Here is a 26428-nt window from a genome sequence, read left to right on the forward strand (position 1 = left end):
ATTATTCTTGATCTATCCATGGGAAGTTGGAATCTGAGACCAGAAATGTTCCTGAAGCCAACAGCATGAATTCTAAATGAAAATAGCTTGTTTTCAGTACAACTAGCAGTGCAAAAAAAAGAAAGTCCATTAGATACTGGAAGTATCATCTTTCTAAAAGCAGTAGATTTTTATTTCTGCAATGTATAAACACTGCAAATCTCAGGGAAAATTGCACTGGAACCGTGGGTGGTTCCAAACTGCTGGAAACTTTACAATGGCTTTTATGTTTAAACATAATTTAGCAGCTGTTAAAGGTCAGCACAAATCCTGTACTTTATCAGTGTAAATGATGTCTACAACTGCCAAGAAAAGAATGCAATAAATAATGCAGTGATTATTTTCATTTTTTTTTCTTTTTTTCCTTCAAAAATGAAAAGGATCTCTTAAGCAGTTTCACTTTTCTCCTTACTTCAAACTGACAAAGTAAAACACTAATTAAATTACTGATAGCAGAAATTTACTTACAGGGATGACACGTTTTGTACACAAAGCAAGTAAAACATCTGACACATTGTATAGTGCCAGGTGCAGTTAAGAATGTGTAATACAAGTCTGCATCTAGAGGCTAAAATAACCAACAAACTTGCTGCAATGTTTCATTATCAATTTTATTTCCTACCATACACCAAATGTACAGCACAGAACACAATTTTGTCGCTTTGATGTAAGAAATATTAATTGTATGAAGAAACAGTATACAAACTACTCCAAATTAAAAAATGCATACATCATTGCTCTTTACAAAAGATCTAATTTACAGTGTAGCTCATAAATGCATTTAAACACAAAAAAAAAAAAAAAAGAAAAATGAAAAGAAAAAAAAAATCAGTGCACATTACAAAACACATCAAGTACAAGGGAGGCAAATAAATACAAACATACTTCACAGAACATCCTGAGCAAACAACCAAACACAGATAAATTAACCTGAAGCCAGAGTAAATCATAATAATAAATACATAGGTAAGAGATTTTTTTTTTTTACTTAAATAAAATATATAACAAATTTGTTAAAATATTTAGTAAATTAAATTTTAGTCTTTGTAATGAGTGAACTCATTTTGTATGCATTTAACGAGTATAACAAATGTTCGCTTTTTGATTTTTTTTTCAGCGAGTACAATAACTTTAATAGCAAATTTTTGTTTGGTGTCTTCCTATTTATATTAGACAGCACGTATGGTAGCTTTTGAAAAACTGATTTAAAAATAAACACAGCTCCTAAGAACATACATTTCCCCCTGTCTAAACTAGGATTGGAGAGTTGAATCAACTCTCAAACAAAAAAGCAAGCTCCACCTAATGCAGAACAGTGACCACAGTGCATGAGAGTTTACTCACTTCTGAATAGTTCTTTTGTGCAGGAACAGTAATAATATAATTGTATATGTCAAGCCTGTGAATGCCATCATATTCAATCTAAATATAAATGAGGCTAATAAAAATAAACACTTTCATTATAGCACGGAAAAATTAAACGCACGCTAGATCCATGTATACATTTACACTGAGGCACATATGCACATGAGGTGTGTGTGCATACAAAAAAGGCAGTTTAGCTGGTTGTTTATACCTTTTTGTTAAAAAAAATAAATATAAAAAAAACTTCTGAAACAATGCTTAATTACTTACAATCCCTGAAATAGACATTGCCTCGGTTATAGCAACCGCTAATTTCTGACGGATTCAGAAACTCCAAGCCCAGGCTAACCAGTGAGGGGAGCACGCATGAGCTGCTCTGAACAGCTGCATGTCCCCCTCCCCTGTGCCTGGATGTCCTGTAGCGCCTGGTACCCTACTGAAGGACTGGCAACCGACCCAGTATCAGACTAGTCTTGGTGAATACGGATGGGAGAAACCAATCACTGTGTTGCTACCGTTCGTTCAGTGAGAAGGGCAACACCACTGAGCTGGATTAATATTCCCCTCCAGACTGCTGCCTTCTTCACTGCTGTTAAGTTCAAACCAGTATTGAATGCCATTTCAGGGGAGATGTGTTTGATTAATTATATACAAATTCTTCGGCTTGGGGTGTGTTTGCATTTTTCGGTTCCAAATCCATAACAATACTGGTCACTTGGTTAAAATCTCAACATATCGTACTAAAAGAGTACCAGTCCTATCAAATTATCGTTCTTGTTTAGAGATAATTGTCATTTCCCTCTGTAAGCTAACTCTGAAAAAAACTGCAGTGGTAAAATAAATCTGAAGTTCTCTTGAAACATTTTAAATAATCATTCGCATAGGCTAAATCACACAGCCAAGTCAAGTGCTTTGCTGATTGCTATATTTCATTATTGCTAACGTATTCTTTAACACACTGTTTTCCAGCATACTGTGCTTTTAAGAGCCCGAGTTCCCCACTAGTGGGCACCATTTATCTTCTCAGTCCATGCATCTTCACATCTCATGTTACTGCAAAACCATTTTTGATAAAAAGCCATTATAAAAAAGCAGGATGTGAGGAAAATAAAACTAGAACCACAGTTCCGTCATTTGTTACTCTCATAGCTTTTTTTCTTCCTGTACAAACCCAGCAAGTTATTTAATTTACAGTATAACTTTCAGTCTATTTAAAATCCCATTGGAAAATAAATTAATAAACACATTTGTAAAAATATGGCAGGCCGCAAAAATGCTGTTAAAAGATAAAAAAAACCAACTCTTTGATTAGAAATAAATAAAAAATATAAAAAATAGTCACACACACTTTTTACATTCACTTTACAAAAACTGAGTGCAAAAGAAGAAAAAAAAGGAATTGTACTGAAATAAATATAATATACTAACAGAGTGCATTGCTGTTAATACAAATAGTCTGTTGTGTTTTTATTCTTTTTTTTATGTCAGCTGGGAAAAAATTAGTGCAATGTTGCAATTGTAAATGCAGCATGGCAACCTACACCCCTTAGCAGTACATGAACTCCTAACAGATCCATCTGGAGTTTACTGCTGTTAAGTAATTTCTGTTGCCCAGCAGCTTTCACATCCTACACATGGATGCCCTTCACTGCCTGTTTGATACTTTCCAGCAGAGCTTTGCATTCGGGGGAATAGTCCCGTTCCAGATTGCTGTACATGTCTGTGAGTGTATTTACATATGCTTCGAAATTCTGCTCACTGATTGGCCCCTAAATGAAGACAAAACAGAGTATAATTGTAGCAGATAAAATGAAGGCCAAAGGAACACAAACACCCAACTCCAAAGCATAGAAAAGCATTGACATGGCAACTGGGGAGAAGTCATAAACACAGCAACCATCCAAGATAATAGAGGGATTGTAGAAATTGAGGGATTTTCATGTGTTGGGGCATCCAAGCACATTCCAGGCAAGAAAAGGTTCTGAGATATTATCTTCAGTATAAATTGCTTTTCTATTGAGTTGTTATCTATCGAGGCTCTGGGATTATGGTTGACATCCCTGTAATTGTCCTTACCTAATTTCCCAGTGCCCTTCCTGAGACTGGGAAAGGAGACTGTATTTCTGCAGACCTAACTACCTAACTACCTTGGTGGATTTGTGTTTGGATGACATATAGGACATGGAGTTTTTCATAGGCAGAGTTTTGTTGGCCTTAAAAGGATCACAGCACTGAGCTCAGTGAAACAGGTCAAAATTCTGATCTAAGAGTAAAGACAGATTCTCAGTGTGAAATTTTCACACCTTGTGCAGGGGGACACTGAGCTGGGGAGGGGTAAAAGCTTGTGCAGGGCAGAAATGCCAGTGTTGGCTCAGTCCTGGAAGCAGCTGAGTCTGATATCAAGCAGAGTCCAAGATCCAGCATCTCCGCGGAATAAATTAGGCTAAGCAGAGCTCTACTAATGCAGCAATAGTGCTTCCATCGGTCCCTGAGCATGCTCATTTGATTCAGGTGCTGGCAATACAATCTCAAAGAAGGTGCAAAGCCACTGGCTGTGGTCTTACCATCTGTGGAAGCTGAATGTCAGCAAGGCTGGAGATGAGGGCTTGGCTTAAACCAGCTAGCTCCTTCAACAGGCTCTCATTGTTCTGCTCTATGAGTTTGTTCTCTTCTTCTATTGTTTTCAGGTTGGTCTCCATAGATGTGATCTATAAAACAGACAGTCACACAGACGGAACTGTGGCAGTGCTGAGCCCAAACTGGCAGTCACATTGTCACACCGTGGGTCTGAAACTCAGGCACTTTTTAAAGGATGGATATAACCTCTCCATAGAATAATCAGCAAGTTGTGTTCACTCTGAATCAATGGACTTTGCTGTGTGTTCACAGAGAAACCCTGTGTCAGTGAGGCACTGGAGAGCACTTTGAGCAGGGAAATGAGGTCAGAGGGGAAAGGGGGGACACTGGGATGGAGAGTGTGGCCTCAGGGATGGTGGAAGATAAGAGAAAGGAGGCTGATGTTTGCATTGCTGTCTTAAAGCATACCCTGCTGGTTGCCCACAATGGCCATGACACAGCTTTTAGTTGTTATGCTACCTCCCTGCCTCACTGCTAAATGGAGGGTAGAGCTGTGAGCTGCCTGGGTTAGCAAGAAAAAAAATCAATGGAATAGATGGAATGGAATGTGATGGAATCAGTAGGAGAAAAATCAAGCAGGAAGGAAATTGAGAGGCTGTGTGTGTGATTGCTGAGATCTCTGAGGAACAAAATGGAAACACCAGGTGTTTAAAAACAGCATAAAAATGTACCTGAGGAAGTGAAATGGTATCATTTCTGCATGAGAACAGAAGGCACATACTGAGCTGTGAAAGTTTATATGTCAAAAGTTGTGCTGAAAAACTGAAGGCCACAATGGCAGGGTCTGGTGCTTCACCCAATGCAGCCACTGCAATAGCTTCCCATGGCCCTGGAAGGCACAGTGCCAACAGCACATCTGCAAGTGTTAGGCCCACATCTCTCCACACTGCTTAAATCTCTCCTTGTTTTGGTCAGTTTAGTCTCCTTCTTCACACACCCTCAGGGAGAGGAACCCTATTTGCCTGCATGCACCCCTGAGGGCTGTCCTATGGAGTGTGCTCCAGGCAGCCAAGCACCTGATCTAGGGAGATTAAAAGGGGATTGAGCAAAGCCCTGTAGCAAGCACATTGCTACAGATCTAGTTCAGGCTTTGCTGATCACCCTTCTTCTTCAGTCTTCAGGAATTCAGAGGAGAAAGCTAGCTGCATAAATTAGGCCATCTCTGTTCAAACAGAAAGAACTGAAAGCGGTGTCCAGAAACACTGAAAAAAAACCTCACTGCTATTTGGTTTGGGATGGATACAACCATTGCAGTATGGTTGCATTTAGACTCAGTGCAGGTGGCATAAACTTTGCCTGTGTTTAGACTATACACTCTCTGGATATTATAAAAACAGCATGAATAAGCACTGAGAGCATTCTGCAAATGCAGAGGGGTGTGGTTGCACTCTGCTCTGGATCCATTTAGACTTGCATTCTGTTACCAGATCTGTTCTTATTTAGGAATTATTCTCTAAAAATCTTACTGTTCCTAAAATATTGAGCTCTTATTTCAATCTGATTTACTCGGGTGAACCCTCAGGTGCATGCAGAAGTCTCTCTGTGGAGGAACATTCTCCAAAGATCACAGTTGGCACCTGGAGGCTAATGCCATCTTGCCAGTTTACAAAAGAATGACAATGAATGACATTTCCTCAGCTCCCCCTTCAACTAATCTGCCCTACCAGTTAACAAGAGGCATCCATTCTTTACCAGCTGTTGCCTGGAGGCAAAATTTGAACTATATGAGTAACTGTCAGTGAGTGAACTGAGCTAGAGAGATTTCCTTAAGTACAAAACAACAAAACTAACATGTAATAAGAGTCAGAGTGGGCTCCTGATGCCTTTCCTAGCCCGGGTTCTTACCGCAATCATGGGATTCTCTGTGGTGTGTTTAGCAGAGGTTTGGTCAACAAGGGAAAATGAATGTTTTGTTTGGTAAATATGGTTTCTCTGTTAGCCAAGATTAGCTCTAAACTGCCATCAACCTATCACTCAGTAGATCTTCATAATAATTCCCAGGAACCTGCTACTTACTTACAGAAAATAGATTAAAAAAAACTTGACAAAAAAGCAGTTGGGTTTTTTGCAATTTTAAATGCTACAGAGTGAAAAGTATGCTTATAACCATAGTACAAGAAAAACTAAAACTTCGGCTTTGATGTCATACCTGGGTTTGAAGTTTCATCATGTCAGCTTCAATTTTAAGATTGGATTCATTCAGTTCTTTTATTTCTTCATCCAAATGTCTGATTTCTTCATCACTCTCAATACCTGTAAATAGTTGAAAATATCAATATCAGATGTAAAGTGTTCACATCTAAATGGATATATGAGTAACAAATAGTGCTGTTACTGAACAAGAGGGAGATAACAGGCTTTTGATCAAATTATTGATCTTTAATTTGCCTCTTACTTTGCTTTTATTGACAAATTTGTTTTCTAGCTGTAAAACTTTTATATGAGCTGAAACATCTAAGGGAAAGTTATTGCTCTCTGAGTTTTTGTATTTGACAGTTCTTTTTTCCAGCTTTTAGCCAGAGAAAGGAAAAAACTTACACAAATACTTGGGAGGAGGAAAGTGTATCATAAAATATGAGGGAGCATTTACAGTTTAGTTAGTTAGTTAGTTAGTTTGTTTGTTTATTATTACCTGTTTCTGATCTTTCAGGAAAATATGTGGGGGTAAAATTCTATGTGGAATAATTTCCTGGATCACAGCCTTATGTATGTGTGAAATGTGAATGACACCAAAATCTAAAAAACATTGTAGAAAAAAAAAGAAGAAAGGAGGACTTTTACATCCCTACTAGTTAGGTAGGGAAGAAAATTATCTTTGGATCTTTAGTAAAGTCGTGTTCTGAAAAATATTTAGCAGCTACAGCTGCTGGAAATACATGTCTGTCTTTCTGCTCACTATCATTCTGAAACCAATTCCACCTTGAAAAAAGTATCAGGAGTGTTTCTTTTTTAAATTCTACAGCCCTGAACTGAGTCTGCTGGGGAATCAACTTGGGAAATCTGTCAGTAGCAATTCCTCTCCCACAGATAATGTGGACAGAGATGCACATGAAAGCAAAATCACTTGCCCAATGTAACACAACTGTTTTGCTCAGCTAGTGGAAGCATAAAGGCAAGTTCCTTTCATCCTGGCTCAATGCCCAGTTTTCTAAAGCATGTTTTATAAGAAAGCAAACTCCTACACATTTCCCCTTATATCTATTTGGTAGTTGTTCCTTTATTCTTACTATATGGGCTAGAAAAATTTTCAAAGCACTGCACAGAAACATGTAGTATTAAAGTTGAGAAGAGGAGTCAACTTCCACAAGCAATTTATCTCCCTTCTATGTTAGTCTAATGACTAGCCAACATCAGCTAGCTCTTCTGATCTGTAACTAGTAATTGATTACTAATTACAATAGTAAGAGCATCTCCAAATTAAAAAAAAAAATAGTAATAATGTTCTGAGATAAAAGATCATACTCTTTGTTGAATTATCATGCTGTAAATGAGTTGAATTTCATAATCTTTCATGCAAAGATTTTTGTTATTCAAGTTTAGTTATTGCTAGAGACAACTGAAAGGGGTGACAGTTAATGCCAGAATGGCATCAAGGAGCCTGAGTATAAATGGGAGTCCAGGCCCTTCTATCTGAATAAATGTCATCGTCTTTTACAGATCTCCTTACCACCACTTGCTTTAAGCTTGATAGTCATTAACTCTTCCGAAATTTTGCCCTTTTTTATGGCTTGTGCATTCAGAGGACAACCAGATAGGCTGAAACAGATAGGAAAAAAAACATTAGCACCCACTTGAAAATGGCAACAATCCTTTCAGGCAATATTATCATGCACTTGGACAGACCTCTGTATCTAAGGTCACATCAGTATCTCCATTATAGCATAGCTTCAGGGAATGACATAACTCATAAAGAGCTATTTAACTGCATATTCCAGCCTGAAAATTGGAACAGATATCTCAACCAATAAGTAAACAACATTTAAGCATATTTCAGAATAATCAAAAGCTACTGTAAAGTTACGTGAAGATGCATTTACAGAATTCTTGAAGTTCCAGCACTTATAAACAAACAAAAACTCTATTGTTTTTATTGAGTGATTATGCTTCAGAGGAGAGTGGCAGATGGTCCTTTAAAATGGCACATTTACCATTCTTAAAAAAATAGATTGTTAATGGGTTGATTTCCACAGCACACAGTTATTGCATTATTTTGTTGATATATAATAATGATCAATACAATAATAACTCTGGGTATACCCTACAGACCATAATAGCTTTTTTGAATGGTTCTATTATATAATCAGCTTGCTTTTTAACCACTGTTCACATTAAATTATATTTTGCTATTTCAGTTCTTACAATTTCATCAGCTGGTAATTATCTGAGGCAATTTTTATTGCCTACTAAAGGGCTAAGATGAATTACACTGTCTTAAAAATAACAAAGAAGAAATACCACATGCTGAAGAACTGGCAAAAAGACTTTGTATTTAGATGTAGCCAAGTAAGGAATAAAGAAAAAACTTTTCCTAGTACTATTTTTATTTATTTTTATTTTATTATTACTGTTATTTGGTGGAAAAAAAATCCTATTCAACATGGTGTTTCTACAAAGGAAATAAATAAGTCAATAAATAAATAAATAAAACTTTGGAAGGTTTAAGTTTGCTTCATGCCTGCTTAGCTAAATGTGCTAGTTTTCTGTTTTTAGAATATTGGTCTGGAGCTCAGCCTAGATCTGTCATTGTCTCCGAGTCATTGGGTGGTTTGTTGGGTTTCAAGTTTGTTAGGTAAGGATATAACATCATAAACCTATACTAATTATATGATCTTAAGAGTGATCCAGTCTCAAGCAGGACAGAAGTAATCTAAGAGACCAATTTTTTATTTTATTGGTTTGAAGGTATCATATTGCATAATGTGAGTTAATTAGCCCCAATTTTCAATAGTATTGTAATGTAAACTCTTTACCATGCTCATAAATTTAGGATAACAATGGACAAATCCACTGCTTTGGAGGTTTCTTCTCTGCTATAGGTAAATTTGCATATGAACAATTCACAATTCTTTAAGAAATTTATCCCTCAGCATTCCCATTGTGGTCTGATTCCACTACATCTGCCATATAGATAAGGCATTGGCATTAAAAGTTAAGGTTCATGTGTAGGCTGCCTAAAATTTCAGAGAAGGATTTGTGATATACTTTTCCATCCTGGGTGGTTGTTTCTGAGGACTGGCAGTCTCTCTGTATCAAAGGCTACATAATGAGAAATGGATGCAGAGCAAAGAGTTTGACTCTTGAGCTAATGAATCCACCACAACCACAAAACTTTGCTGCAGACAGATCTGGTAATAGGTCACTCAAACTGCAAGACATTGTCCTAGCAGCTGAGCTAGGAGTTCTGTGTAACTATATTACAACCAAATAAGGAAAAACAAAGTCTTGTGCTGAGCTGGGAGTGGGCTGGAGCAGAGCCACAGGCTTGAGGCTGAGATAGAGAAAAGTGTGAGAAAAAGGAGTGGCTCATCAGAATGAACCCAAGGATTGAAAGGAAAGGGAAAAGTAAGAGCAATGGAGCTTGCTGGGGAACCTTTAAACAACCAATTTTAGAGACTGTGAAATTTGAACACAGTTCTGCTGAATCATACTGAACTTCCTCTGACTGAATTGGTTCAGGTCATATTGGACATTCTTGTATTAGAGAATTTGATTCAGGATGTTAAAAAGAAAGCAAAGGAGGTGTAAAATAGAAATTTAATTCCCTCTATGCAAAGAAGATCAAACTTTACAAAGCAGTATTTCTGATTCTGTAGACGGATTCTTTGAGTAATATTGATTGAACATGTTCAAATGATATTAATGCTTTCTTCTTAATATATAAAAATCTGATATTTATTGAACACTGGCTATATGTGTGATTCCTACTTTGTAAAGACAGTTTTGTTTGTAAAATTGTAACAGCGAACTTGTGTGATCCATGAGTTCTGTTTGTTTAATTTTTTGTGCAGTTCTAGCAATTTAAATACGAAGTTTATGAAAATAAGTTTGCCACTGGTAAAAAGATTAAATAAATGCAGACATTGCTCTTGCTTAATCCCTTTTGTTGACATTTCAATGATATTTGAATTCTCTATAAAAGATACACAGATCCAACTTCATATTTGCCTAGGACAGAACTCTTATTAAATTTTAAATCATATAGAAACTGTTAATCTGAATAAAAAGACCTTGGGAAGTCACATTGCAAGAGGAACATAAAATAAGAGTTAAAAGTTGATCCAAGCTGTCTCAAGCTCGTTCTGATACATATTACTTTAGTTTCAGTGTAAACTATCTCATTATTTAAATGACCTCTGCACAATTTATTCAGACTGTAACCTCATTTGTTGCCAATTCAACAGGGGAACTTTAAGGAAAAAGGAAAAAGAAAACACAAAGTTATACCTTCTGTGGGTGACAAAAACATTATTAACATGACCCAGCCCGTTGCAGCCTGGCAAAGGACAGTGTGGCAGCTCTTGTTTGTTCAGTTTCCAGGATAGTGAAGACCCATTGACGGGACTCTCCTTCTGTCTCTTGGCAGCCAAAGGACAACCAGAAGCAGTGCGATGAGAAGTGTATTTACCTGATATGTGACCTTGGCCATCACAGCCTATCACTGGACATCTACAGAAACACAGCAAAAGAACCCTGGTTTTTACTAGAGACATCTGTTGAAAGCAGTCTCAAGAAAGTCTGAGAAAATATGTTCAGCTACCTATGTCACTTTGCATTGGTATATTAATGCTTGGTCCCCAGAGATGCACTATACCTGAGCATTCAATTCATGTCAAGCTGAGGTTCACCTAATTTTAAGCTTAAGCAATGTAAAGTGAAGTTGTGCAGCCTAAGAAACAAAACCATTTGTTTAGATAGTATTTTACCAGAAAAGAAAATTGAAATTCTATCATAGGCTATAAATCACAACCTGTAGGTATATGAAACATTAGCATTCTCTCTTCTCTGTGTTTTTGACATGAAGTGGAGGCTGTGTTCAAACTTATTCTGATCCATGTTACTGGAAAACTCTTGGAAACATATGCAAAGAAAGGAAGAAAGAAAGCTTTAGGATTTTAATTTTAATTTTTATTTTAGTTGCTCTGCCACTGTTATGCAGTCTTTCATATATCATTAGCAAGCAGTAAGAAAAATAATGAGTGCAACTAAATCTTCACATCTGTATTCTGGCAGTTATTGCTTACTGATTTTAATGGAATTTGCATTCAAGTAAGGAATGCCGTAAATACCCACTGAATTTTCAGTTTTCACTACAAGTGAAATTTTATCAGTTTAAACCAGTAGGAATGGTACAAGAAAATAGAACGTGTCTTCCTCGCTGTTCAAGCTCCAATGTGATGGACTCCACGTGCTTCACTAAAAGCTGAAGCATCATTGGGCTTATTGTCAGATGGCTTGGGTAATTCTTATGATGTTTCATCCCTTCAACTCTTACTGTTTTTTCCCCCTTCACAACGACTTACACATTTGTACTCACTTAAGTTCAGGGTCTTCTTTTTCATCCTTGGAAGGAGTCACTTTGATACCACCTTTTCTGGCACGGGGACAACCAGATAAGCTGCAAGAAGCACACAGAACAAAATCCACCTCTTTAGGATGTTGCTTGCCAATAACCCCGAGTGCTGCAGTCTCAATTCATGGGACAGTCCCTACCTTCTGTGTGATGCATAGTTCCCAGTCACGTGGCCAGAGCCGTCACAACCAGGTGTTGGGCACCTATAGAATTATATAAGGAGCTTACATGACTTTGAAGATAGCAGTAAGTAACATGTATTTGGTGCTTTTTGTCTAGAGTGAAAGAATGCTTCTACCACATAGCTTTTGTTGAGTAATTAAAGCTAGTTCTTGTTGATTTTTTTTTTAAATGTGCAAAATACTTTTTTTTTAAATATAATTGAATTTTAGTAAGGAACATTAAATGTACTGCATATGATATATGGAATTAAACAATTCATAACACTGTTTGCACCAAACATTTTTCCTTGTACAGAGCCAAACAAACAAACAAGCAAAAAGCGGATTGATATAGATCTATTTGTAAATTTACTGTTATGTATTTGTTTGTTATCCTTCTGATATTCACAGGTACAGATACAAATAAGCACTTTGCCAGTATTTACAAAAGGGAAAATGGAAGCAGAGAAGCAGTTTTACTTTTGGACATCAATAGAGTTAGTGTGATAGCCAGAATTTGAATTTAGTAGTTTGTATATTCCTAGCACTGTAATTATACAACAGGATATCTGTCTATTTAACTCTAGATTCAATTGGGTATTCAGCTTGGCAATTGGATTATGTTTACATCTCATAGTTAAGGGCTTTTGTGTGTGTGCGTGTGCAAAAAACAGAAGCCTTTCAAGAATGAATATTTAGTACTAATTCATCCATACAATGAAAATAAACAAATTTGCCTGTTAATGTCTCATTGCCGGTGGTCTGGGACTAGTACTACATGAAAAGTGGGCTCCCAAAGCCAGCTGGAGTCAGTAGGTCTTTCCTCTGACTTCTGTGGGCTTGGGAGCAGGACCTTACTGAATCACTTTCCACTGGTGAAGCAGTCATTCAGACTATTTTTTTTTTTTTTTGGTCATTTGTTGTCATTTTTTTCATTGAATTTGTATATGTGTGGTTTTTTTTTTTTTCTTTTTAGAGAAACATGCCTCAACACAGAAAGGAGCATAAGGAAAATATTTACCTTTAGAAGTAGTGCCAGCCATTTCCACATTTCTGTGTTCTACAGCACCAGGTTGTTAACTATCCCTAAAGGCCTTTTAAATGCTATGATTTTTACAAGTTTCAGAATTACAGGAGTTGTGCCAAACAATTTTGACTGAACCATTAAGGAATCTCCTATGGATCTTGGTTGTTACTGAATCTTGCCTGAGATGAGAAGATGGCTGATTTGATCAGGTTGCTTGTACGCTGCCACAGAAAACTTCTACATGTATAACTGTACTATCATGTCTACGTGTGCAGTTGTATCTTTGAATATTTGAACATCTTTTTCTTTTGGACATAACCAGATTTACTCAGTGATTCAAGTAGAATTCAGCAAATAATTTCAACAGAAGAAAGTGAAAACTGTTTATTTTTGTATGTTTGTTTGTTTTAAATAACAATTTCAAAATATTTCATGATGATATTTTCTGAACAAAAATATTTGGGCAGAATAATATGCTTCACAATGACAGCAAAGGTAGAGGTGTGGGTTGCATAGTGCCAGATAATGCTGACCTCTCTGAGCATAGGACAAGGACTGGGCACAATGTTATATGAAGCAGGCAGTTAGGGCAGATGTCTGGAGAGAGTGAATGCTCACCAGTAAAGCCAGAATACCTGCCAAATACTATGGGTATTAATTTGGGCTACTTGTTTTATCAGATGATCACAGATGGAAGAGTTGTCTGTATACACTGCACACAAATTTTAATCTACCAAGAGCTCTTTATGGAAAACATTCACATCATGAGTCTGAGAGTTATGGACAAAAAAGTAAAGTGAGACAATTTGAATCTCCCCATCTGCATTTGCTTCCCCAGGTAGCAGTTAGACTTTACTACCAGATTGGAATTCAAAGCATTCTTGAGAGTGTTAAAGATATGAAGGTAAGATGTTAATAATATTGTGAAATTTCACAATACAAGATTTACCAACAGTGCATTGCCTTTCAGTCAGTACTAATGTGGATCTTGATCAGCTTTAAACTGGCTGATGAGTTTGAACTGATGCCCCAGCTTAGGGAGTTACTGTGCAGAGCCAAGAAAATCAGATATGTGTTGGTGGGTCAGAGGCCGCAGGATCTCAAGTTAAATGATGATTCAGCTCTTGAATGGGTGTAGGTTACAGATCCTTTTACACTTCATCAAGTTTGTTTTCTAAGAACAAATCTCACCAATTTCGCACAGCAATTTTTGTAACCATGCATCAAGTACCTGCCATTTTGTGCCCCTTTTCAATGTTGTTCTATCTTTAGGTAGACAAACTACAACTTCACATAAAATCGACACACTCAGCTGAGAACCTAGGAGCACTTCTGATACTTCTACTGATGGTAAAGCTCTAAGAAATGGTTGGATAGGAACTTTACCTAAGGCAAACCCACACAGGTCACCTAAAAAAAGTACTGATTAGAACATGTCAGGCTGTTGATGGAATATGGATAACTTACCAAGTTGGTATATGGAATCTACCCATTTCCTACAGTTTCTGAACTCTAATTACATATTTTTATATAGTATACTTTTAAACTTGTTTAAGGTTTGATAAGCATCTCTTTGGTGAAATGAAAGTGAATTAAATCACAACTCTCCATAATAGCTTAAAAATCCACTATCAACATTAGTGTATTTTAATTCAACCATCTTAAATTGCGCAGTGCAATGAGAATTTCTCAGATATTAAATTTCTTGAATTTGACTCAAAGATTTACTTTTTGAACAGATATTCCTTATTTCCAAACTGTAGATCACATGGAAGCCTTGTATCTTTGCTGGCTTAGAGATTCACAGTTAAAGCCAAAATCATATCTTGATTCTGGCAAATTAAACATGAATAACATTTGGAAAAAATACACAGCTTTTTCATCTTCACGCCTAACTACATGAGGGTACTTTGGTGGCCTGATTCTATGAGCATTTATGCCCTTTACTCTCATCTCTGTGAAGTAAAACTAATTATTGGTATCACTGTACTATATGAGAAGCAAAAGATTTCATTTAGTTGCTATCAAAAGCAGAATTTTATTTAAAATTTCACCTGAATTACGTTTGCAAGAAGCTAAAACAAGTTGGTACATTTGTGGAAAATGATTTTATATCGCCCTTTTCCCTTTTGCAAATTGTCTGTGAACAGATTTTGATTTTTGCTCTTTTCTAGCTAATTGAAATTAAATGCTAAGTGCATTATGCAACATATTTATGTCTGTGAAACGTTCATGAACTTTGACTTTGTCTTTCACAACTCACTTATAATACATGGCATACAATGTGCAGTTTGTCATTTAAGTCATATGCTGTTGCTCCTCTTTCCTTATGGCATGACCAAAACTCTAGAAGCTTTAGTGGAAAAATAACCATATTGGTATGCAAATTTCTTTATTCACACATGAATATGGGGGGGAGGGGCTGCATGAAGAGCAACTATTCAAAATATTTGTGTGAGTGTCTATGTATGGCAGAAAGCCAGAAAAAGCAGGGACAAATACATATGACTCAGCAAATGATTTCAAATTTGTCAGCATTTTCACAAGTCAGTTCCCTGCTTCTTGTGCTGCTCTTTTAAAAAAATACTAAAATTAAATTTTATACATTTGAGACTCAATGCAATACTGTGCCAGTATGTTAGTTTCCCTAATAAATTTCAGAACTGCTTCAAGCAGTTGCCCATATAAATGGACCTTTTTTTCCATTTTGATGCATCTCTAGCAGATTCATGTCCATAGCTACCATCAGTTCATTTTTTTTTTTTTAAATTCATGTTATTGGACTAAAGAATGAGACCACTAGCATTTGATCTAGGTAAGCTAACTTGTGACTAAGCACTGAGCCAAATCTATGTGTAATCAGTACAGTCATAAATATCATCTTATCAGCATAACTGTGCCATAGTAGGACTTTATTTTCTTCTGTCTGGATTGGGGATGAACCTAAAGGACAGAAAGGATGGTCACGGGATTCTTCTCTTTTTACATGCATCCATGAGATTTCCAAGCCATCTATTACAGGATCCAATTTACAAGATGCAGAGAGAAAGCTATGAAAGAACTCTAATTATCCTTTCCTCTTCCCCATGTCCTTATTGACAAAGGCAATTCAATAACTAGATGACTGGTTGCCAGTGCCTCTCTTGACTACAGATTTCTGAAATATTCATATGTCCCTATACATCTGTCTATATAGCAGAGCCCGCACAGTCCTTTTGTAAGTGACATTTCATGGTGAAAATTATGCCAGCACAAAATCATGTGACTCGATGTCTGCTTCAATGACATTAAACGCATAGTATATGGTACTGAATGATAAAAAATGATATGCAGGAGTTCTGATCTAGTTTTTTGATTTATTCTATCTTCCCTAATCAGTGGTATGTTTTAAATATTTTTCTCTTTCTTTCTGAATGAAAAATACTGTTACTCTTAGTGTTTTCAGTATTTTTTCTTCATGTCTTGGCTAATTCATGAAAATGAAGGGACACTAAAAACAAGAAAGGCAAATTGAGAGAAATAAACTCTGTTTTAATAAGTGAACTTCACTGAAATATTTCATACTTCACTGCTCAGAGTAATTCAAATGAACAACTCAATTACTGTAGGGAACATGTTGATCAAAGATAAGTAAGAATTACATTTTTATTATTATTAATACTTACTTAAGCTCCTGAGAGTTAGCAGCCATAAGGGATTTTAATGTCTTGTCAGCTAATGGGCACCCAGAAACACTGAAAAATACAATGTAGAATGTTTCACTGAAACAAAATGTGTATATTCTTTTCCTAAAACAACAATCTTTATAAAATCTGTGACTAAAAATGGGAAAAAAAGAGACCCTCAAATATTTCCTGTTGACAAAGGAAGAACAATCTATGCCAGACTCTGAGTCTTGAATTACTGGAAACATATATGGTTAGTGCTAGAGTTTTCTAAGTCCCTGCAAAGCATTAAATGGCAATGTGGTGTTATGCGGAGTCCTTTCTACACAAAGGGCAGGTAGAGCATCTGGTCCATGTGGCTGCTTCCATCTTGTACTCAAAAAGAAACAGAAAAAAATACTGTTTCAACCCCCAGGTAGACAGTAGGCTATTCTGAAGGAAATAATTTGCAGCTACAGAATGTATTGGCAGTTCTGTTAATTTCAAAGCCACTTGCAGAGGTATCTACAGAAACCTTATTTAAAATCCCATCCAATATCTCATCTGTATAGAGAGTGCTTGTTCACTTAGGGAAATGCAACCTTTACTAAATGACTTATCTACATGTCTCTGCTAAGTCATCTTGAGTAATAAGCATATGCTGCCTAAATCCATCAGACTACTGAGTCCAGACCTTCTACAAAATATAAAACAGGAAAAAACAGACACTTTTCTGTATGGATTATTTTCTGTAAATTACTTTTGAATACTTATCCATGGTTAATATATTAAAATAGTTAAATGATAGGAGATAAAAGTAGCACTATTTCCTGCTTTGGTTTTCCTGTTGTTTCTTACCTGCGATGTGAGGCATAGTTTCCTGTTACGTGACCGCTACCATCACATCCTGGAGTTGGACAGCTATGCAAAGATGCAGTGAGAGGTTAGAGCATGTACAACACATCACATAGCTTACCCTGCAATTAAGTACATAATGATATGTAGGGCAATCATAGTCATCATAACCCATCTCAATACCGTCATGACACCACAAAAACTAACAAAATCTACATAACAGTTCTAGTTTTCAATTAGTACTTGAAGCATAGAAGGAAAAAACTTCCTATTTCCACCATGCAAATCAGTCAAAACCTTATTTTTTTTGATCTATTCAAATGTGAAACCACCTTGCTTTGCATAGGTTTTTCAGTTACAACTCAGATTCTTGAAAAGAAACTTCACTATTGCTACCAATTTTTAACTGCAGTTCATAAATCCTAGAGGTAAAGTTTCCAATCTGATCTTGTGTGTAACACAGGCCTGAGAACAATAATATCCCAAATCATTCCTTTAGTTTTTCACTAAAATAAGGCACCTTCTTTAGAAATGCATTCAGGATCTTTATTTACTGACATAAGTGAGAAATAGATGCTATGGTTGCTTGCAGAACAGAAAATGTATTAACTAAAGTTCAGAATGAGTGTGTTTTCCTGGGATTTTTCACAGCTGAAATGAGAAGTGGCATAAAAGTGGTGTACATTCAGCATAATGGATTTTTTTCCTTTATGCCAAGAGATGGAGGCATGTTTGACCTGGAGAAAATGTCATTTTTTTCCTCAACTCAGTTTTAGTCATAACACTGAGATCATTTATCAGATAGATCCCAATTGATCCTTTGAAAGAAATGCAATCTGTGCGTGGATGAGGATACCCTTCTACAATGTTTTAAAACCTCTAACAGCAGCCCTGCAGTCATCTTATAAATGGCTGTGTTTTGCTGGACCCATAGTTGAGAAGGGCAATCAGAAGCTGTACAGAAACATTTAGCTAGTGCTCCATGAGTAAAGCGTACCTCAGATCCTCACCTGCCTATTTTCTCTGAAGTGGCAGAATGCTAGGAACTTTTCAAATCTGTAAAAAAGCCTTAGCAAGATATCACAGCCCACTTCATCCTGAGCAGTGTAGTTTTGGTAAAGAGAATCAGCATGGAAAAATAGGAGGCACATGCAGTAAGATGATATTCATATAGGTAGTTCACTGCAAATGAGATAATGGGGTCAATTTTTTTTTTTTCTCTGCAAGTGCTTATGTCATTTTAAAAACTTCCTCATGATGGAGCCACCTGTATTGGATTGTTCTGTATGAGTTTTGAGGCTTAGTAGGATCACAGAAATGCAGTCTGATTCCCATAATTGAACCTAGATTCTGCTGATATATTAAAGCTATTTCTTATTTAATTTTTAGAACAGCTACATCTTAGGTGCCTCTTTCTACTAGGCATGTGAAAAAAATACAATAAAACCACTATCAGATTATCATTGTTTTTGTAAATACTGTGGAGAATTATTATTTCGGTGATTAGAAAAGTGTTTCACAGCCATCTCAAAACAGGTCAGTATCACAGAGGAATAAATAATACAAAGGAAAAGCCATTAGAGTCTTCAGCAAATAAACTGAGTATTTTTGTCCGCAGTTATTTTAGAGGTGGCAAAACAAACACGACCTCTTTCAATTTAGGTCATGAACTACAAGTACAGATACAATGTGGTGAGTAGGCAACATGCAGGCTGCACGGCATGAGGTGAAAGAATCACTCTTCACAGAAGCTTGCCCCAGGGAAATGGGGAGCAGTACACAAGGTGATGGGATGCAACTCATTTATTTATGGAGGAGCCTGCAGTGATACATTATATACTACCATCACTAAGTAATACTACGTTCCACTTGTCTAGAGAGACCTACTTTGTACTGGGGACAAAAAGAAAAGTGGAATAAATGATTACTCAGTCCCATATGGCAAAAAAACCACTCTATTGATAGCAATGTTGACATGAATCAGTAGGCTTTTGCGAAGAGCCTAACTGGGATTTTAAAAGGTGACCAGTATTATGAGCTAGTTGTGATAATTTTACTTAATCTGTTCTGAACCAAAACAAGCTGTTATGTGCAAAAAAATTTTTAAAAACTATCCTGATTTCTTTGCAGTTTTTGACAGTAAAGTTTTGGAGTTTAAAACTAAGCAAATTAGTCTCTTTTCTTGGGAAAAGAGAACATCAGCCTATTCTCCCAGAGTATGAATTTGTGAGTCCACTGGAAGGTCACATGACACACAGAAGGACAGAATGACAGAATGCTTTGAAGGAAGCAAATTAAGAACTTAAACCTATTTCCTACGGGTTGGAAAACCCTGGGGCAGTTCCTCACTATCCACTATCCATTTTATCCTTTGAAATTTGTATGTTTAATGTCTGCAAAATCTGCTGCACTTCTCCACAAATCCTTGGAAGTGGAACGATAACAAAGACTTTCCAAATAAAGTTTATTCAATTACATAAACATTAACACAGACTACTTGTAGCTGTTGTCCATTTGTTACCTACCTACATGAAGAATAAAAACTGATATAGAGCACAATATAAGTCTTGAATCTGTCCAGACTCTAAGACCTACCTCTGCCTTGTCTCAGCTCCACGCTGACCTACAGCAGGAGCTACCTGCAGTGATCAGTCATGAAGGTCTCCCTGCTCAGCTCCCTCAAATGCACTTCAAATCAGCACTCAGACAAACAATTTACTCAGTCTTTAGAAGCGTAGAGGAACATGGCGCTTTTTTGTGACTCACGTGATGAGTTCCTTTTTGAGATCTCTTGAATGGAGCTTGGGTTTAGGACTTGGTATGGAGACTTCTCCTGGATACTTTTTTTCTTCCATGTTTTCTGGAGAGCTCACTGGGTCTTTCTGAAATATTAGATGAGAGTGGGACAGATATTTCTCTCATCAAGAGAATTCTACATGTTCAACAAATAGCTTGAACATCTTTTCAAACATTTTAAAAAGTTCCACAATAAGAGTGATTAAGAAAGTTTAATGTATTGTAATTCAAAGCACTGGCAGGTAGACTTTTTAAAATGTTGAACTGTATATTGTGAAATTATTACTGAAGGTAAATGCTGTTTTAATATGTACATAGGGACAATCAGGCTTACATTTATATAACAATGATGAAGACCACAGAAAAACACACAGAGAAAATTAAGGCAGTTGTTGAATGTAGAGCCAAACAAGACTTCAGAAAGTATATACTTGCTTTTTCTTTGCAAGTGCTTCATTGTGTTTTATACATAGTTGAGATGAGAACCATTGTACCATACTGTGAATTAAAAAAATTATAACCATAAATTAAAAAAACTATTGTATGTAAAAATATGTAAATACAACACTTTCTAGGTTGGTAGAAAGCTATGATCTGATGCAAAGACAAGATTCTTGATAAAATGAAAATCTTGAAAAGAAAAACACAGATTTTCTTAGCAGCAGGCTGGTAAGGGTAGCTATTGATTTATACTACTTGTAGATTAAAATCATTGCTACAAGCCTGTTTGATAGATAGTATCCCCTATGACTATTCACTCTCCTGGGGAGACATTTTGGAAATCCAGAGCCCTGGAGAATATAACATTTTCATTTTCTGAAAAAAAAGCAAACTTTGATCATTTCTGATATCTCCATTTTTACTGTTTTGAGTATTAATGTCTTCAATTATTACTATTTTTATGAAGGTCAAGTTTTTCCCTTCTGGAGTAATGCTCTGTGGATATTTCATCATTCAAGAAATCTCCAAAGCCCTTAGCATCAATTATTAAATCTCTATAAATCCTCGCTGGGAACTCACATTGGATTTGCAACTTCAATCTGATTCTCAGGCAGGTAGCACCCTGAGATTACCACATGTAGGAGCAGAAACTGCTGCCTGCAGTTAAGGGGAGGACCTCTCAGCTTCTGCTAAACTCTCGGGGTTGGTGCTGTAGATTCTCTGGGCTTGTGCAGCTGATGAATGTGCCAGGACAGAGGGGCAGGGATGTCTGCAGAACTGTTAGGCACATAGTGGAGGGCTGAGAAGAATCTGGACTGAAAATGGAGATTCTGCCTACTGGGACTTGTAAGCTCTGCGGGGGTGTTTCTTCTGATAAAGCTTCCATATGGTCGTCAATTCTGGCAGCTCATCTTTGCCTGTTTGGAGACTGGATCTTCAATATGACTTCCTTCTGCTTTCTGGTACTGACTACCTACTGCCTACTATAACTCGCACTATACATACACATAGAAATTCATGTCATATTATTGATATATCAATTACTACTGATTTTTGAAGCCACATTTGTGGGGTTAGTTCGTTTGGGAATAATCTCATCTGCTACAAATGTAGAAAACAAAAATGCATGTCTTCTTTTCTAAACACTCTTTCCTAGTAATTGACAAGTCATGTTTTAAGATATAAAAGTAAACATGTATTTCAGGCTCCTGGAATTTTATTTCCAAAGGAAAATTTTACATGAGGAGTAATAGAAGAGTAATCTTCTTTTATATATATATAGAAGATCAGCATTGCTAAAACATTCATATAGAAATACTAAATATTTGAAAGTCGTCCAAACATGGAAGCCAAGAAGATAAAAACGGAAAATGGAAAAAGGAACTCCAGCTTTGTTCCAGATTCAAGCAACCTGAGAGACTGTTTTTCCAACATTAAGTTAAATCCTGATTCTAGTTGCATATGTGGATGTTTTTCCTCTTAAAGCAGCAGGAAGAGAGTTTTATTTAATTACTATGTCTTTCCACATGTTCTGACTTTCTTTCATACATGTAAATTAAAGCTTCTGCAGGGATTATCACTATTGTAAGTCTCCATAAAATCAAAAGCTCTAAAAGAACAACAAATTGGTGATCTTCTCCTGACAGCTGCAGAGTTCAGATATCAAGATAACTTCAGAAGCCCTATGTAGATTGGTTTCCATTTAATGTAATGGATGTTGAAGAAGGTTGACTTATCAGTTTTGTGCATTTTTTTATCAGTTAATCCAACAGACTACATCTGTATTACTGAACTTGGAGACAATGTTTTCTCTAAAGATTATGTGCATATATGGATGAATCTTAAAAATGTATAAAGACCAGGCACACACCAGCCTGCTCACACTGCAGAGTTTCTTAATGTCTTCAGTTACAGCTTGTGTTCTCTAACTCAAATGGAAGATATCTCTTTATCAATTGTTGGACAAGAAACCACTGTGTGAGAGATATTCCTCAAGTCACTGACTGATACGTATTGCACAGAGAGGAATGGCTATTAATTCTACATACTGGGACCTGACAAAATGCAACAGTACTGAGATTGATATACACAATTTCATTTAATTATCTGCAGAAAAATTAAAAAAAATAAGATGGGAATATAAAGGCTAACATAAGTATATCTATATGCATAGTTTTAATGTACATGATATCCATATCATTTTTTTTTTTCTTCCAAAATTTAATTCCGGATTTATAGAATCAGCTTTTCCAGAGTAAGATTTTTAAATCTTTAAACCAGCAGCTATACATACACAGACACACACAAAAGCCTACAAGAACTTCATAGCTGTGCTCTTTTGAAAAAAGAAAAATTCTCCCAAGGTCCAGAAGAATACCCAAACTTTGCCTTTCTTGGCCCTAGAGTCAATATATGCAGCCCACAAAGGACCACATTTATCTCTAGAGTTTTAGCTTTAGATGGCGAGATAAACCCTTGGGAAAACATCTTCAATGATTCCTACTTCTTGGTCTTTTAAATGATGACGATGACAGCTAAGTGTATGTATAATTTTTCCTTTTCTATTTGATGGGATTTATAATTAAATGCTATTAAAATTCTGAAGAATACCAGACTAAAAGGAAAACCAGACCAATCCATCCAAATAGTACTTTCTGCAGAGCTTTCAACACACTATTTTCTGCAGAGCATGTGTGTATTCACGCATGCACACTCCAGAAAGCAAGCAAGCAATGAAACTCCATTAATGTACAGATGGAAGTTTATATTGATTTCAGCAAAGACCAGAACATAATGGTAACATGAATAACAGATAATAGCATCTGGCACTTTTAACATTTTTAAGCCCTGAAATCTTTGGAGAACTGACAGTTGAACTAACTGACAGCTCTAGTTATTTCTCAGCGCTTTCCTTTTGGAGTGATTTTGAGCTTTTTCCAAATTCAGATTTTTTTTTTTAAGGGGGCATCTGGACAGGCTATTTCACTGAGAGAGAGAGAGACAATATTTTCTGGAAATTACCACCAAAATTAAGCAACTGTTGTGCATATGAACCAGATAACAATGAATTAGAAATAGATATAATCAGTCATTTTCTTTGCATAAGGATAACTGCCAGTCTTCGATTTGCAAAACAGAGCCTCTGGCCCTGAGATCACTGGACACACTGAGATGGCAAAAGCTCACAGCAGAGGTCTGGGTCCAGATCCTCAATTAGGAACAAGCCATATAGTGTCAAAGCACAGAGTGTGAGGGGCAAAAGTGCCTGAACAGTGATCTTTGTCATTTTGTGTAGTGTGCTGATGCATCCAGTTCCCTGTTCTGGTGCCGAGTGAAGCAGGCCGCCACATGTCTTGGCAGTCTGAAAGCCCATAAAGAGTGGGGAACATGGAGGTGCTTCTGCTATAGCTCCTTCTCTGATCCTCAGTTGCTGCAGGGAGGAGGAGCAACAGAATAGGCCCCTGCTAAGTCTGTGGCATCAACTGATCTGCAGCAAGGCACTTTTCTCAAAGTTGGGGCCCTCAGCCTACTGTGTTGTGTGAAATTCATTCCAGAACACTGATACAGGTTCCCAGAGCCTTGTGGCTGAGGCAGAGAACACAGTCAGCCCCACAGAGGTGTCAGCAGTGTTCTCTTCAAGACAATCCTGCCTCTGATAAATGATCCACCAAAGCACAAATTGTCTCATTATGGCAGATCTTTACCCAATCCTGACAAATTTTTATGTGTTCAACTGAATTATGTTTTATTTCAGGATATTTTTTGGAACCGTAAATGTGAATCCCCTAACCTCAGCTCTAAACAGTTTTACCATTCTGTAAGCCTTCTTGAAGTATCAGTTTTGATATTTGAAAAAGATAATTTTGTAATAATTAAAATGTTCAAATGTTTCATTCAATATAAAAACAACAAATAGGAAGTAAATGTATTTGTAGCCAAGTAAAAAAGTTCAAATCAAAACATTCTACTTCAAAGGTTATCACTAAGGCTTGTTTATGTTAATTAGCGAGATTTTGTCTAATTAGACTTAAAATGACTTATGATCCTTTCATTATTTAAGAAAAATTCAAGTAATCCATATTCTGATGGCCAGACGCAAGAAAAAGAAAAAGCACAAAACAAAAATAACTGAAAGCCAAAGCTTGTCAAATAGAAGGAGAGAAAAACAATAGATTGTGCTGCCATGTTGCCAACAGGGGACAAATCTCTGACAAGTAAACAAAACCAATATCGTGATCAAGTTGGAAGGGGGAGACAGGAAGAATAGCCATGAAAGGTGCAAAGTTACTAAAAGGATTTACTGAAATTTTAGTTGGCCATTTCACTTTTTTTTCTATGTTTTTAAGTTTGACTTATTACATTCCCTAGGATAGGTTGAATAGAGAAGGCATTTGTATGTACTCTTACATTTTTCCCTGATGTTTTCTTATGGAATAAAAGTCATCACTATTGGTGGAAATCACATACACATACTTTTGTGCTACTTGTAACAAAAAGCGTCAGGAATTTCAAACAATTTTTTATTTCTGAATTTATGCTCTCAGATGGGATTCTGAACTAATAGACTCACATGTGAGATCCAAGGCTCACTGGCAGAGATTTATTGAAATATCATTATCTGACCACTCATCCATTGGAAAAAAATCACTCAGAGACTGAAAAAAAAAAATACCTCCTTTTCTTCTTTCCTGCCATGTGTCTTGCTGTAGTTGATTGGTGTGTCCCAGCCTTCTTGCTCACAAAGAGCCTGGTAGAAGGCTGCATTTACCAGGATGCTGCTTGTTTTGAAAGGAGAAGAGGAAGGAGTGGGAAGTACTGTACTGGAAGAAGTGAGAGGCGTAACTTTGTCTTGGCTTCGGTTCTTTTTCATGCTCAAATCCAGAGTGCCATTTTCATCCACTTCTATCTCAGTTCCCTAACACAGGAAACAGAGACATACTTAAATACGGACATGGTGAAGCTGCAACATAAACATGTGGTGCTTTTAAAGGATAAGTATAAATGCATGCTTTTATTTAAATTTATCTGAATCTAAAACCAGCTTTTCGATTTATATCAGTTAATGTCCAACTCTTAGGCAGACTTAAGGGTAGCTTCAGTAATGGTGTCCCTGCATCTCAGCTTAAACACTGTAAGTAGAATTTAAAAAAAATGCCTCTAAACCATAGCCTATACACTATAAATCTAGTTTTATTTAAAAAAAGTTTAGCTTTAAATCTTCTTGATCTTTTCACTCTTACAGAAAACTATGACCCCAATTCACAGTAAAAAGCATTAGTGCATTGTTTAGGTCATCACCAGCATTATTATTACATATGCTCCCTCCCCCCCACACCTCACAAATATTACATCTACATCATGGAGGAGAGAAGGAGGGGTAAGAAATATGCCTAAAAGAAACACAGTAGAATTTTTCACATATTATTATCTTAATCATAATCTGAGTTGGAAAACATCTTTTAAAGTTTTGCCACAAAACAAGGTCTGCGTAGAGAGCAATAGACTGAGAGCCGCAGAAGAATCTTTGGAAGAATCTCCTTGATGGACCTCCAACATGAGTAAAAAGAGCCTTTGCTACTCTGGGAAGTACAGCAAGCAGCAGCCTCTGATTGCAGGGGAGTGTGCAGTTTGGAAAGAGACCCAACTTCTCTTTCCAGTCAAGGAGAATCTCTCAGGACAGTTCCTGCTCATATGAAAAAGCAAGTGCTGCCTAGCTGTATGAGGAGAACCAAGGAAGAAAAGCTCACTGTTCTTCCACAGTAAAAACTCCTCTTCTTGAAATGACAAAAAACTCCTGAAAGTACAACTAGTGATAGATGCAACAAAAAAATTTCACCTCATCATGTTGTGAGGGCTAACCATGAGCCCTTTCTGCACTGAGAAAACAGCCTTT

The 26428-nt window shown here is 36.6% G+C and overlaps 1 protein-coding gene across 1 annotated transcript in view; it reads right to left on the reverse strand.

Annotated features, from left to right (window-relative positions):
• Positions 1 to 2789: 2789 nt before the first annotated feature.
• ST18 (ST18 C2H2C-type zinc finger transcription factor) overlaps positions 2790 to 26428 on the reverse strand; it is a 172512-nt gene continuing 148873 nt past the window's right edge. The window contains exons 13-23 of the mRNA XM_031612844.2: positions 25208 to 25450; positions 20065 to 20180; positions 17302 to 17364; positions 16465 to 16533; positions 11752 to 11814; positions 11576 to 11656; positions 10486 to 10707; positions 7709 to 7797; positions 6191 to 6294; positions 3969 to 4112; positions 2790 to 3173 (exon numbers count right to left, since the gene is read on the reverse strand). Of these exons, the coding sequence (XP_031468704.2) occupies positions 3033 to 3173; positions 3969 to 4112; positions 6191 to 6294; positions 7709 to 7797; positions 10486 to 10707; positions 11576 to 11656; positions 11752 to 11814; positions 16465 to 16533; positions 17302 to 17364; positions 20065 to 20180; positions 25208 to 25450 (1335 nt within the window). The 3' untranslated portion in view covers positions 2790 to 3032. The remainder of the gene's footprint in view (positions 3174 to 3968; positions 4113 to 6190; positions 6295 to 7708; positions 7798 to 10485; positions 10708 to 11575; positions 11657 to 11751; positions 11815 to 16464; positions 16534 to 17301; positions 17365 to 20064; positions 20181 to 25207; positions 25451 to 26428) is intronic.

This window comes from Phasianus colchicus, chromosome 3 (assembly GCF_987193195.1).
Source record: "Phasianus colchicus chromosome 3, bPhaCol1.hap1.1, whole genome shotgun sequence".
NCBI classification, from domain to species: domain Eukaryota; kingdom Metazoa; phylum Chordata; class Aves; order Galliformes; family Phasianidae; genus Phasianus; species Phasianus colchicus.